We start from the raw sequence: 13,734 nt of genomic DNA, 5'->3' as shown, positions 1-13,734 counted from the left end.
CTCCTCCATCTGCTGCGCTCCCCACCTCCCCATCTCCCGGGGAGGCTCCTGACAGCAGCCCCTGCTGGTGTGCCGGCGGGAGGTGAGACGACACCTCGGAGGGCTTGCAAAAGCCCGTCCACACTCCCGACCCAAGCGCGGTCGCTCCAGCCCGTCCCCGCCAGCCCGGAGCGGCACCTTCGGAGTGAGGAGGTCTCGAGCACTGGGGGCCGAACTCCGGGCCCGCGGCGGCTGCGAGCGGAGGCGCCCCTCCCGACCTCTCCTCACCAGACGGCTCGCTGCCCATCTCCCCACCCCGCACACAGCCCGCACTCACCAGTTCCAGGGCTCGCAGGAAGGCAAGGGGCTCCTTCAGCGCCCGGAACGTGCCCGCGGAGGCCAGCTTTGGACGGGCGAGACCGGAGAGAGAGAGAAAGAGAGCGTGAGGCAGGGGCTGCGGCGCCTCTCCGGACCGCGGGGCCCCCAGCTCCCGCCGCCCTGCCCAGGTCCGCCCTACCTGACTCACGGGGTCCATCGCTCGCCCGCGCGCCGTCTTCCCCCTTTCGGATGAAGTTCGGGGGGCGCCGCCGCGTCGTCCTTGGGGCCAGAAGCCCGCTTCGGGATGCGCCGGAGGGGCGAGGCCCGGGGCGGGCAAGAGCCGGCGGGGGCCGGGGAGAACGGGGCCCGCGCTGGGTGGCTAACGCTCGGCTGGCCGTGCGCTCCGCGAAGCCTGCGCTCCGGGGCGGCGAGCTGAGGCAGCCGGGCGGCGAGGAGGGGGCGGGGAGGGGGAAAGGCGGTGGGAGGGGGAGCGCCCGGGGAGGGCTGCCATTGGCCAGCTGCAGCCGGGAGGGGCGGGCGAGGCCGAGCGCCAGACTCCGGGCAGCCTCAGCCTCGCGCGCGCCCGTGCCCACGGGCTCCGCGGAAACTTCGGGGCTGGAGGGCGGGGAAAGCCGCCCGGTTCCGTCCGCAACGTGGTTTCCTGACTGAAGAAGGGGTTGCAGGTAAGAGAAGGGCACCCTCCCCTTACCTGGGGACATGTGTGAGGTCCGGTGACTTCCGAACACCCAAGCAAGCCTGTTGACTCGTTGGTTCCCGCACGCCTTCAGGGACCGCCCTCGGCGCGGCCAGGCGGCGCCAGGTGCGAAGGTGCGTCGGAGAATGGGGTAACGCGGAGTCTTGCCCCAGCACCAGGAGAGGATCCGGACCGACGGACGTGGCTAGAGGGGAGAGAGGACAACAGAGTCATTTTGAATATGGGCCTGTGTTCCAGACGGGTAATTCTCGGGGTCACTGTGTGAGGTCAAACCAGTTATCATGACCCCGTTGAAGGTAAAAAAGAGACTCACAGAGGCTGATTTAGCCAAGGTATAAATAACACAGCTCATGAGGGGTCAAACAGGGGTTGAAATACAAGTTCCTCTATCACTCATGCTTTTCCACTGAGATCCTTTGCCAAAGAAATAACCCCCAAATGAAGCTCCCCGAATTCATCATAAATAGTACTGAGCCCTCGCCTCCCACTCATACTTTTTTCCTCCCTTGGTCCGCTAACCTGGCCGAAAATAATAACAAAAACAAAACAACTGAGTTCCTTCTTTGAGTCAGAAATTGTGCTAAGGGCTTTATAAACATTACTTCACACACAAAACCCCCATGGACTAGTATACTATTATTTTCATTTTAGAGACGAGGAAATTGAGGGTCATGGAAGGGAAGTGGTCTGCTCTAGTTTAAACAGCTAACAGAGAATGGAGCCAGAGCTGAATTCAAAGAGTCAGAAAAAGGTAGGAGGAGGAAGAAAAGGAAAAGTGCTTAGCCACTAAATCATGTTGCTTATATGCCCCCTTCCTTCTCACTCGCTTTGGACTGGATTCCACATATGAAGTGGTCTCCCAGCAACACAGATACCCCATCTGTTTACTACAAAGATTTGCCAAAAAGGTTTGGAGGTTGGGGGGGGGGATGGAAGTTGGGAGGCAACTAATATTTAAGAGCAGGGAATGAAGATGGAAATGAATAGTTAGGAGACTGCTAAGGGGAGACAGCAGGCCAAACATGGGTAAGAAAGAGCACATCCTGAGTACATGCATCCCTGCCCATGGATTTTGTTGGAGAAAACTAGAAATTTAGTAAGAACTCCAAAGGGCTAGTTGCACCATCTGCAGTCAGCCAGTTTTGTTCCTACTGCTCTTCCTACATGTAGATAGTCTAAAACAATTGGAAACAGTTGTTTCAAAAATAAGCTATTATGCAACTTAACATGGGGAGGAGAAGAGAATTAATTTATCAAGTACTTAGTGTGTGCTCTACAATTTATATATATTATCTTACCCGTGAAGTTACTTAGCCTCTTCAAGACCTTAGTTGCTGTTTGTTTTAGTCTGTAAAATGGAGGCAACAATATCTACCTCAGCTGTTTGTTGTGAGGATTCAGTGAGATTTGGTAGATCATATATGTAAGGCAGTCTGGCACACCATAATCTCAAAACATGTATTAGTTATATTTCTTAATGCCCACACTTCCGAAAAAGCAAAGATGAAAGCTCAGAGGTCCTCAGTGGAGGCATGGTCAATTGTAGCACTGTCTTGCCACTCTCTGCAGTATCCCTCTATATATCCTTGCCTTTGTGAAGCAGTTGCCATTTTACTTGCTTTGGCCAGTGAAATGTGGGCAGAGGTGATGTGTGCATTCTGGGCCGGAGTTTTAAGAACCTCTTAGTGATTTGCCATCTTGTTTATTTTCTTATACCACAATGAATACAATGTATGACACAAAGGCCCTTCTGACAGCCTGGGTCCTGGCATAGGATTGATGAAGAGCAGAGCATGACAACTGGACCTTATGAATGTGGAGCTGAGCAAGAAATGCATTGGGGTTTCAAGTAACGGAGATTTTTAAGTCTTTTGTTACTACAACACAACATAACCTAGGTTGATTCATAAAAAAGGTCACACTGGGGCACGTGGGTGGCTCAGTCAGTTTAGTGTCTGCCTTCAGCTCAGGTCATGATCCCAGGGTCCTGGGATGGAGCCCCACATCGGGTTTCCTGCTCATTAGGGAGTCTGTTTCTCCCCCTCCCTCTGCCCCTCCACCCACTTGTGCTCTCTCTCTCTCTTAAATAAATAAATAAAATCTAAAAAAAAAACAAAAAAAAACCCAAAAAACTGAGCCATGATGCCCCCCAACCTATGTGACCCAATTGTCCTCGTATCCTTGCTCCTTCCATCATAGTCCACTACCTTATGGCTATAACATCTCCAGCTTATGTTTAGTGATGATGTTAATTATCATAATAGCTTATATCAATTCAGTTCTTACTGCATGTCAGGCGTTGTGCTACATGTTTTAAATACATCATTTTAACATGACCACAATCCCCTTTTATGGATAATGCCTCCAGGCCTAGAAAGGCTAGGTAACTTGCCCAAGGTTGTTTAAATGTAAACATTAAACATCTAAACATATCTTAGAGTGATTTATTTAAAATATTGCCCACTAGCATTTCATGTGAGCTGAGAACTTGGCACAGTTGAAGTGTGAGCCAATTCCCCCTAGGTCTTTCTTCACACTCAAAATTTCTCCTCCCTAATACAGTGGCAGATTTTTCCAGTCCTCCAAACACCATGTGAAGGAAGCCAGAATTGTGGCAAATGGCAAATGTGTCATAGCTTAGGCAACAATTGCACATTCTCACAGGATGCTTTTCACGTTCCAGAAATGTATGAGCTTCCAACAGCTGCATCACCAAAATAACCCAGAGTTCCATATCACATTTGCAATGTTAAGTATTTTGTAGACTTTGGGGTTAGAACCTCTATCTTCAGGCTTGGATAAAACATTGGGTTCCCTAAAGAACTAGGTTGGGAGAGGTAGGAGGGATGGTGTAAACACTGCCACAATATTACTCTCACTGACTTAGGGTGATGCCTTCTCTTCTGCCACAAAAATGACAAAAAAGATAACTTCTTCCTTACTATAACGGATTATCACATTGGCTCAACAATCATGTTAACTAGGGTGGGGCATAAGCGATCTATTTTAGTGGCCTGTATTATGTATATCACTTTCCAAATTCTTCTTTTGTTTTTGACTGGGGACTTATAGTTATGAAGACTTCCTTTGACCTGCCAAGGCAATTCATTCATTTACTGCAGTGGTTCTCAACAAAGGGTGATTTGGGGCCCTTCCCTCCCCCAGGAAACACTTGGAATTGTTTGGAGACATTTTAAGTTGTCACAGCTGGGTGGGGGAGGAGTAGAAGGATGATACTGGAACCTGCTGGTGTCTAGAGAGTAGAGGCCAAGGATATTTCTCAACATCCTACAATACAGGAGAAAGCTGCACTCAACGAAGATTTATCCAGAAAATGTCAATAGGGTGCCAAGGTTGAGAAACCTTGACTTACTCATTCAACAAGTAGCGACTGCATGCCTATTTTGGGTGAGTTCTGTTCTGGGTGCTGTAAAGAGTGTGACAAAATCCCGCCTTCACAGAGCTAACACTGTAATGGGATATACTATGAATCTAATATGTTCAAGGTCAATATTTGGTAAAACAAGCAAATAAACAAGATGCAAGTTATAAAAACAGCCATTTTGAATCTCAGAGGGGATCAAAATTACAAAAACTGAAGTACCAAACTGCCATAGATGAATTTGCATTATTCAGGCAAGTTAAATCTTGCTCTCAGGAATAACATACTTGGGTTTCATCTTCCTGTGTCTCTTCTGGCAAAGAGGAGAAAGTAATTTAAAATTTTATCCATAGCAACTTAATACAGGAGGAAATACTATCCATATGTTATGATATTTAAAATACTGTAAATAAGTAATGAGTGGAAGTCATTTAAAATATTATATATTTAACTCTCTGCTTATGCTGCTAACCTGAACTTTCCAAATCTTTCCTTGACTAGTGATTACAAAAGCAAAGGCCAGTAGCATGTCTGTGTAATTATTTGTTTGTAGATTTGGCTTGCATGGGACCACTGGTACACAGTGTAGGGGTTGGTGTGGAAATATTTTCAAGAATTCTAATTTTACAATAAATGACAGCATTATCTGTCAACCGAAAGATCAAATAAAGCCATCTTTACCTATGTTTCAGTCTTAAATGGCTGCAATGCAATATAAAAGGATGCGTGCGTGTTTACTTGGTTTAAAACTTCATCACAAAATCAGATTTCATAGGCTTCTATGGTATCGTAACATTCAAATAGGATCATTCTTAATTAATAATCAAAACTGATGTGAAAATTCAAATGTGGATGGCCAATGTGAACTCACATCACAAAATGCTTTCACTGTTTCTATTTGCATCTTTGTTTTAAACAAAAGTTGTCTGTGTAAATACAGCCATGCTTGAATACATGGAAATTTAGAGGACGAAGATGCATGTCAAAGGATTCACCATTGACCTCAGGGGAAAAGAGTTGTAACAATAATCATAATAATGACTCCCAGTATTAGGTAGATGCTGGATAGAATGCTAAGTGCCCCTATTGACATAACTCAATATCCTCGTCAACCTCATAAGTATGTATCACTGTTCCTTGCCTTGTGTAGACAAGAAAACACAGGCTCAAAGAAATTAAAAACTCAGCTAAGCTTTTATAGATAGTAAACAGCAGAGTCATGATTTTTCTCCTACCCTTATAACTTTCCAAGGAAAAGATTTTATGCAGTTTCCATTGCAAATTTGAAAATGTCACAAGCTTTAGGCAAAAATATTTTTCTTGTTGAAACATAAACAGAATGTCTCTGGGGAAATAAAGTAAAGATGGGCACCACTGTCTACTCCTAGTACAACTTCTACTGCTGTTATTCCATGAACATAATTAGAAAAAAACTCCTCCCCTTCTCAAAGGCTCAATCATTCCAATTATTTTTGCCTTTCATCATTAGCTGTGTTTTCTAAAATGCTCATCATTCTTGATGTTCTCTTTGGATCACTTCCATGTTTTCACAGACTCATGGATCACAACAGCTTTCCATTAATCTTATATCACCCATGGCAATTTCCATTAATCTTATATCTCCCATGGCAATTTTTGAATGAGGTAAATAAAGCCCAAAGAATGGATACATCTTGCCTGAAAAAAGTCTAGCATAAGAGAGGATGACACAAATTCTGGAATCAGATTGACTGAGTTCATCATATCCTGGCTCTATCACTCCCTTATTGTGTGACCTTGAGTAAGGCACTTAAACTCTTGTCACTCAGTTTCCTTTCAGCAAAATGGGGTACTAACTGGACCATCCACATCATTTCGTAAGAAGGAATATATGAGTTAACACAAGTAAAAGACCCAGAAGAATATCTAGCATTGGAGAATCTAATACAGAAACCTGCAAAAAGGCCAACATACAAGACATACACCAATGGTAGGGAGATGGGCTATGACGTTAGCTTCCCAAGTCATATACCATGACTTAACCATAAACAATTAAAATCATTTATTTTCTTTTATCTCCCTTTCTTTCTTTTCAAAATTCTCATTTCTTTTTCCTCCAAATGTTTCCTTTTTTTCCCTTTCTCCTTAAACTCCAAGCTTGTCAGTTGATCTTGGGAATTTTCCTTAGAGACTGGTGAGAATATTGGATTGTCCATAACATTCGTTTTGGGAGGCTTCCTAATGTACATACACTTTCCAAGAACATACAATTCAACCAATAAAATATTTTTAAAATTTCTTTGATATTTGTAAGTGGAGCTTTGACAAGAATTGTTATGATTTCTTAAAAAAAAGTTTTACTTGGGAATATTTGCAATCTCTAATAATTCTATTCTTGTTTTAGGGAATAGTTACATAATTAAAAAAAAAAAAACCCTTACAGATGATGAAGATAGGAAATCTCAGATGGATTCTTTCATATATTTAATGGAAGTATGTAATCCAAATTATACTGCATGCTTTTCATTTTGGTAAATTCTCCAGGTGATCTTTAGACCTTATGCTTCAAAATGGCACAATGGCTTTTGCATCTACTCTAAATAAGCCCAAAGAAAACCTCACCCTATTCAAGAATTATAAGAACACATTTACTTATTCTTTACTAATTTAAACCTTTAAGTAAAAAACAAACTCAAATTAATTCAAATATGAGACATTAGAAATTTGACTCCTTTTCACTTTATGGTCATATTCTCTGCCGGCCAAGGTTCTTTCACAAGCTTGACAAGTGTGTGTGTGGACGCTGCTGGATCCACTCACACAGAGAAGCACAAATCCAATACCTAAAATTAGGTTTTTACTAAATTATATTGCGCTGCACTTTTACACCTGCTTGGCAAATAATACCCAGAAGAAGGTACAATTACATAGGTTCTTTGGCAGAAATAGAAGCCAGGTTAAAATACTCCCCCTGCCCCCCAAAAAAAGAATCACTAAAAGAGAAGGAAGAAAGGAAAGAGAAACAGAGAGGAAGAGGAAGACAATAGAAAATGAAAGAATCCTTTCCCCAAATCATGGTCAGCCGATCTCATCAACAGCTTCATTATAAGTTACTTCTGTTGAGAATTTGCTATGTTCCAGACATTGTGATAAGCATCTTATACCACTACAAATTAATTACGATTATCCAGATTTTGAATATGATGGAATTGAATCATGGGCAAGTTAATGACTTGCCCAAGTTCATACAGCTAAATGGAAGTGAAGCCATTTGAAGCCAATAATTCTTCAGAGTTCGAACTAATTTTATGTTTTCTAATTATCTAAAATATAAAATATACATCCCTCAGATCACAACTGGAAATTAGAGATTATTGATAAGACTTTTATTTAGTCATCAACCCCAACTACCTAATGAAACATTAGGGACTGATCATCCACATTTTCATCTTTCTATTCTTTTCTTTTTTTTGTTTAATTGTGGTAAGAACACATGTAGATACCCAGTTTTCCCAACACCATTTGCTGAAGAAACTGTCCTTTTCCCATTGGGTATTTTTGGTAATCTTGTCAAAGATAAGTTAAATATATGCCTGGGTTTATTTCTGGACTTTCTGTCATGTCCCATTGACCTATGTCTGTCTTTATGCCAGTACAAACTATTTTAATTATTGTAACTTTATAATATATTTCGAAATCAGTAAGTGTGATGCCTTCAGCTTTGTTCTTTCTCAAGATTGTTTTGGCTATTCAAGGTCTTTGTCTTTCCATATGAATGTTAGGATTGTTACTATTGCTGTGAAAAATGCTATTGGGACTTTGATAGGGATTGCATTGATTGTAGATTGCCTTAGGTGCTATGGATATTGTTAACGTTATTCAATATTCTAATCCATAAATACACATATCTTTCCATTTATTTGTGTCTTCTTTAATTTCTTTCAATGTTTTGTAGTTTTCAATATAAAAGTCTTTTACCTCCTTGGTTAGGTTTATTCCCAAGTATTCCATACTCTCAATCCTTGTCCTATTTTAGTTTCAGTTTTACTACTAATGATTTTTTGCAATATCCCTTATTCTTAAGAAGAGCACTTTTCCCACTTAATTTCAGGATTTCTAAAGGATTATTTTAAAAGATTTCTTGTTTAACCTTAGTGTTATAGTTTGTTAAATACTAATGAGATTATGGGAACATGTTTGGTTGAAAAAATTAATCAAACTATGAAGCCATGAAAAGACGTTGAGGAAACTTCAGTGCGTATTAAACATTGGAAGTCAATCTGAAAAGGCAGGACACTGTATGATTCCAGCTATATGACCTTCTGGAAAAGGCAAAACTATGGAGACAGTAAAAACATCACTGGTTGCCAGAGGTTATGATGGAGGGAGGGATGAATATGTGGCACACGGTGGCTTTTTAAGGCAATGAAAATACTCTGTATGATATCATAATGATAGATTCATGCCCTTATACATTTGTCCAAACCTATATTATGTACAGTACCAAGAACGACTGTTATGTAAACTGTGCACTTTGCGTGATTTCAATGTGTCAGTGTAATGTCCTCAATTGCAAAACTTGTACCACTCAGGTAGAAGAAGTTGATAATGAGGGAGGCTATCCTTGTGTGGAAGTAGGGGTTATATAGGAAATCTTTGTGCCTTCTGCTCAATTTTGCTGTGAACCTAAAGCTGCCCTGAAAAGAATAGTCTTAATTTTTTAAAATGATAGATCTAGCAACTCTAGGCTGGCATCCTGAAATTTAAAAAAAAAAGTCATTACTTAGTGCTATTATTTTCCTAGGCAGGGACCCATCGTGCTCAATGTTAGAATAAGAAATAGGGCATGTTTATGAAACTCTGTGAGTAGTGAAATGAATGTTGGATTACTTTTTCCTTAGCATGATCTATAAATTAAACAAGAAAAATGTAATTTTCTCTGCATGGCTTTATTTCTATATAAAGATTAATTAAAGGTAACTTTTTTTGTTTAATATATATGTCATGTGTGTTTGTATTCATGGGAGTTTACAAAGAGAAAATATAAGCACATTAACACTCTGGTATCCTTTCTTCTCTTTATTTTACAAATATTTAGAAGAGTAATACACATAAAATTTCATTAATGCAGAACTATGTAAGGTAGACATTTTCTCTTTCCTACCTCCTACTTCTATTGCCCAGAAGAATATACAATTTTCTGTATAGAAATATAGGTATGTGAATGTATGTATATGCATATATATGTCTATATTTCAAATATATGATGTACCTATTATATCTATTTCAAGTAGCACATATATGCTATTGTTAATAGAAATGAGTTAATACCATTTATGTTATTATATGACCTACTTTTTTCACTTTACATTTTATCAGGGTTACTTTTCCTTGTCTTTACATATTAATTTACTTCCTTTTTTTCTTCTGACCAGGTGGCGTCCATACCTGTGATGACAGGTGCAGTAGCAGCCACCTTGGAGTCAAAGATGAATGTCATGTCTGGAGGATGATAGCATCATCTGATCTTTGATCTGTTACAAGGTAGTACTTTGTTCATGCCATTATGTTTTGGAGTTTGTTAGATTGCCTTAGACTGTACACTAATAAAATGTCCCTCATTGCTCAGTTCAAATGGCATTTACTCTGGGAAGTCTTCTAGATTTCCACCTCCTCTAGTCATATTGGCAATCAGAACTGGTCACTCTTATCCCAGTGCTCTTTGTACTTTGAAAATGTTTCTTTCAGTTTGTAATCCTCTGGTTTTATCGTACTTCTTTTAATGTAATGTTTGTGTTAACATAGAAGCCCTACCTTATATTTCGGACTAAGTTAGGTACCCTTGCCATGTGCTTTCAAAACACCCTCTGCTTCTATGTAACAATTATGATCAGATGTACCTTTTCACTATTTACCTTCCCACTATACTATGTAAGCTCCATATGGACAGAATCTTGGATGCCTTTCTGGTAACTGTATCTCCAACTTGCACAGGAAATTTGGCACATAATAGGCTCACAGCAAATGTTTGTTGGATAAATAAACGATCTCCTTAAAGGTAGGAAATATGGATTACTCATATTTGTAGCCCATTCATTGCTAAGCTCGGTGTCTGGCACCTCTTTGGTGGCCTATAAACGTAGACTACAACAAACTGAGTTTGAAGGGGATGTTATTAGAAAAGATGGGATGGTTTTAAAATACCAGCTCGGCAGGGACGCCTGGATGGCTCAGTCAGTTAAGCATGTGCATTCAGCTCAGGTCAGGATCCCAGGGTCCTGGGCTCCAGTCCCTCAAGTCCCTCATCAGGGCATTTGCTCAGTAGGGAGCCTGCTTCTCCCTCTGCCTCTGCCCCTCCCCCTGCTCGTGCTCTCTCTCTCTCTCTCTCTCTCTGTCAGAATAGATAAATAAAATCTTTAAAAATAAAATAAAATAAAATAAAATAAAATAAAATAAAATAAAATACCAGCTCTGCAGAGGGCAATAGGTGGGTATTTTTGGTGAAGAAGATCCTTACCAAAGGCTTATCTGCCAGTGTTTCCATCAGCAAATACTTTAAAATGTCTTTATATCTGGGAATTGATTATTGGAAATAACAATAGAAAAAAAAAGAACTAGACAGGAATGGCTGTTACATAAATTCTGAGAGGAGCCTTCTATATCGAAAAAGCAATTGTGTGAATATTCATTCCAACTTGAAACCTCACACCCACCTTTCCATGGTCAGACATTTGTGAGAAAATTCATCATTAGTTGATTTCCTTATTCATAAGCAAATCACATCCTTATATTATTAGGAAAATAGAATTTATGCTTATAATTGGGGAAATAGATGGTATACTTAAATATGTAAATGGCTTCTCAATCATTTATTATTATTAAAGTTATTTGAAAAATATTTTCACTAATACCTTATATTAGTGAAATTACATAGAAATTGAAAGAAATTTCTAGTGTTGCTATGCTAAGTGAAGTAAGTCAGACAAAGACAAATACCACATGACTTCACTTATATGTGGAATCTAAAGAAATCAGACAAAAAAACCCAGACTTTAAAATACAGAGAACAAACTGGTAGTTGCCAGAGGGGTGGGAGTGGGGGATGAGCAAAATAGATAAAGGGAATTAAGAGGTACAAACTTCCAGCTATGGAATAAATAAGTCATAGAGATGAAAAGTATAGCATAGGGAATATAGTCAGTAATATTGTAATAACATTGTATGGTGGAAGATGGTGAAAACATTTTAAAAAACCAAGAAATTTCTAGGTTGACACAGCAAAGAAACTTCAAAAAGTAGCATTTTGGGGACATTTACTTTGAGTGCTGAACAATTCCATTTAACTCCCCCGTATGAAAATAAGTTTGATGCTAAGTTCTCTAAATTTTCAAAATATTCCATATTTTCCACAAATATTTTTATAGAAACAGAAATGATCACAAACACATGTGTTGTTTTAAGAATAGATTGATTACTGTGAACAGTACTCCACAACACGAAATGGGACTTTCCTCCATATCACCCAGGCCTCTCCTTTTGCTATCTGGATGTCATGCTGTCGTTGACTGGCATCTTCTTCTTTCAAAAGGCTCTCTCTCCCCTCACTTATGACTTAGTATGCAGAATCATGAATTAAATTCTATGCTCATTTTATTTGCTTGTTTACATGAAGAATGATTATTCCATGGTATGAAATAATGAATATTCAAGTGATGGGAAATCTGAATTTGTGAAACCATTTCTGGAGGTAATAACTCTTTTAGAATATTTTCACTGACATGGATGGTACTGAACAAATTGCCTCTTTTTTTTTGGTCTCCCATGATTCCTTTAAATTTATTCACAGTTGCAGCGGAGTTCCCCTAGGCCCCTGAAACAAACTTCAAACATGATTTTGAATTGCTCTCTCAATACAAAGTTATAGGTTATTTACAATTTTCTTGATTCTGAAATTAATAATTCCCAGTCTCTTATAATAATCAAAGTAGCAAAACTGAGTAAAAGTTAAATCTTTCCCTATGCCCAAGCCAACATGGTGGAGGATGGTGTGGTTTGCTTCTTCTTTCTTTCCTTGCTCCTCCTTTCTTCCTTGCTAACAGCTTTCTGACAGAAATTAAGAGGGGTCAGTAGAACAGGAAAGCTCCTAGTTGACTGACACTGTTGTAAATTGGCTTCATTCTCTCTCAGCCTGGAAGATTCTCTCTTCTTGAGATACTCCCAATCCCTATTGTTAGGGATCACTCACCTGGCCCTCCTTGACCTGAGGTGTGTGTCCCTGATTCAGCTGGTCATGTTCTCCTTCTGTAACTTCTTAGAATGTGACAGACCCTTCAGCCTAAGAGGGTCCTGTGAGTGCCCCCTTACATGTGGCTCATGGGTGGTCCACAGGAAAAACTTCTGAATCCTTTTCCCCAATAAACATTGAGAGAGCAGCTCACCCTGAGTTTCCACCGTTGATTTTAACTTCCCTACCATTAGTAAACCCAGTATATTTCTCAGAAAGTAGCCAGACATCAGCTCACCTTTTACAACTGCTGGGTACACACATTGAGCTCCATGTTCACATCTGTGGGTTTTTAATGAGCTCAGTGCACATCTATAGCTTCACACACCAGTCCTTAAAGCATCCCAGGAGAGCCCAGGGCCATATTACAGCTTTTGTGGGCCCTAGGCAGTTTACCTTCATGGTCCTTTCTTTACAAAAACATATTAAAACTTTTATAACTGTGTTGGCATAAAGATGAATGTAATCCAATATGGATCGTGTTCATTTTTTCTTCTGATTTTAAAAGAAATTGAAACATCTTCATGAGCCTCTTTCTTCATGGTTCCTAGATACTATGCCTTCCAGGCTGAGTGGAGAAGCCAGCCCTGAGCAAGCCTCCATAGATTTAATCAATATATTGAACAAGTGAGACCACAGGGATGTTGTGACAACAAAACTTAATTTTTTATTTCCTCCTAGTAACAATTTATTGAGCACCTATCATGTCCTAGACACTGTAGTAGTAAAAAACACAACAAACACCCAATTTTTTCAACATTTGAATGTTGTCAGGTGATGTAAAGGTAATGAAAATAATAACAGGGCAATGATGCTTTAAAAAAAAAGAAAAAGAAACCACAAATGCTTGGACTCACTGATGTGGTAAGTTCTACTCTTTTCTGGGCCAAGCCCCATCTGGGGAAACATGGGCATGTATTTGACTTGGTAAGAGATAGATGTGTTTCTTTTCCATTAATAATTAGTGTATCAAAGTCCATGTGCACTTAGATGGGGAGCTCTGGTTTGGAGCTCTGCAGCATCTGTGAACTTTGGCCAGGTGTGCTGGATTCTGTTTCTAGACTTAGTTTCTTCATT

General features: G+C 40.1%; 2 protein-coding genes across 3 annotated transcripts in view; one reads left to right on the top strand and one right to left on the bottom strand.

The window, feature by feature from the left end:
* SYNPR (synaptoporin) overlaps positions 1–744 on the bottom strand; it is a 296,434-nt gene extending 295,690 nt beyond the window's left edge. The window contains exons 1-2 of one of the 2 annotated variants that reach the window (XM_026501160.4): positions 497–744; positions 317–382 (exon numbers count right to left, since the gene is read on the bottom strand). In XM_026501160.4, the coding sequence (XP_026356945.1) occupies positions 317–382; positions 497–514 (84 nt within the window). In that variant the 5' untranslated portion in view covers positions 515–744. The remainder of the gene's footprint in view (positions 1–316; positions 383–496) is intronic. The other variant, XM_057311863.1, reaches the window with a different exon arrangement.
* Positions 745–849: 105 nt separating this feature from the next.
* Positions 850–13,734, top strand: part of CADPS (calcium dependent secretion activator) — a 793,408-nt gene continuing 780,523 nt past the window's right edge. The window contains exons 1-2 of the mRNA XM_057311862.1: positions 850–980; positions 9,809–9,917. The gene's annotated coding sequence lies outside the window, so the exon portion shown is untranslated. The remainder of the gene's footprint in view (positions 981–9,808; positions 9,918–13,734) is intronic.

The sequence above is a fragment of the Ursus arctos genome, unplaced genomic scaffold (assembly GCF_023065955.2).
Source record: "Ursus arctos isolate Adak ecotype North America unplaced genomic scaffold, UrsArc2.0 scaffold_14, whole genome shotgun sequence".
NCBI lineage: Eukaryota > Metazoa > Chordata > Mammalia > Carnivora > Ursidae > Ursus > Ursus arctos.
The sequence above is the reverse complement of the archived record's forward strand: the minus strand, read 5'-3'. Positions and strand labels throughout refer to the sequence as shown.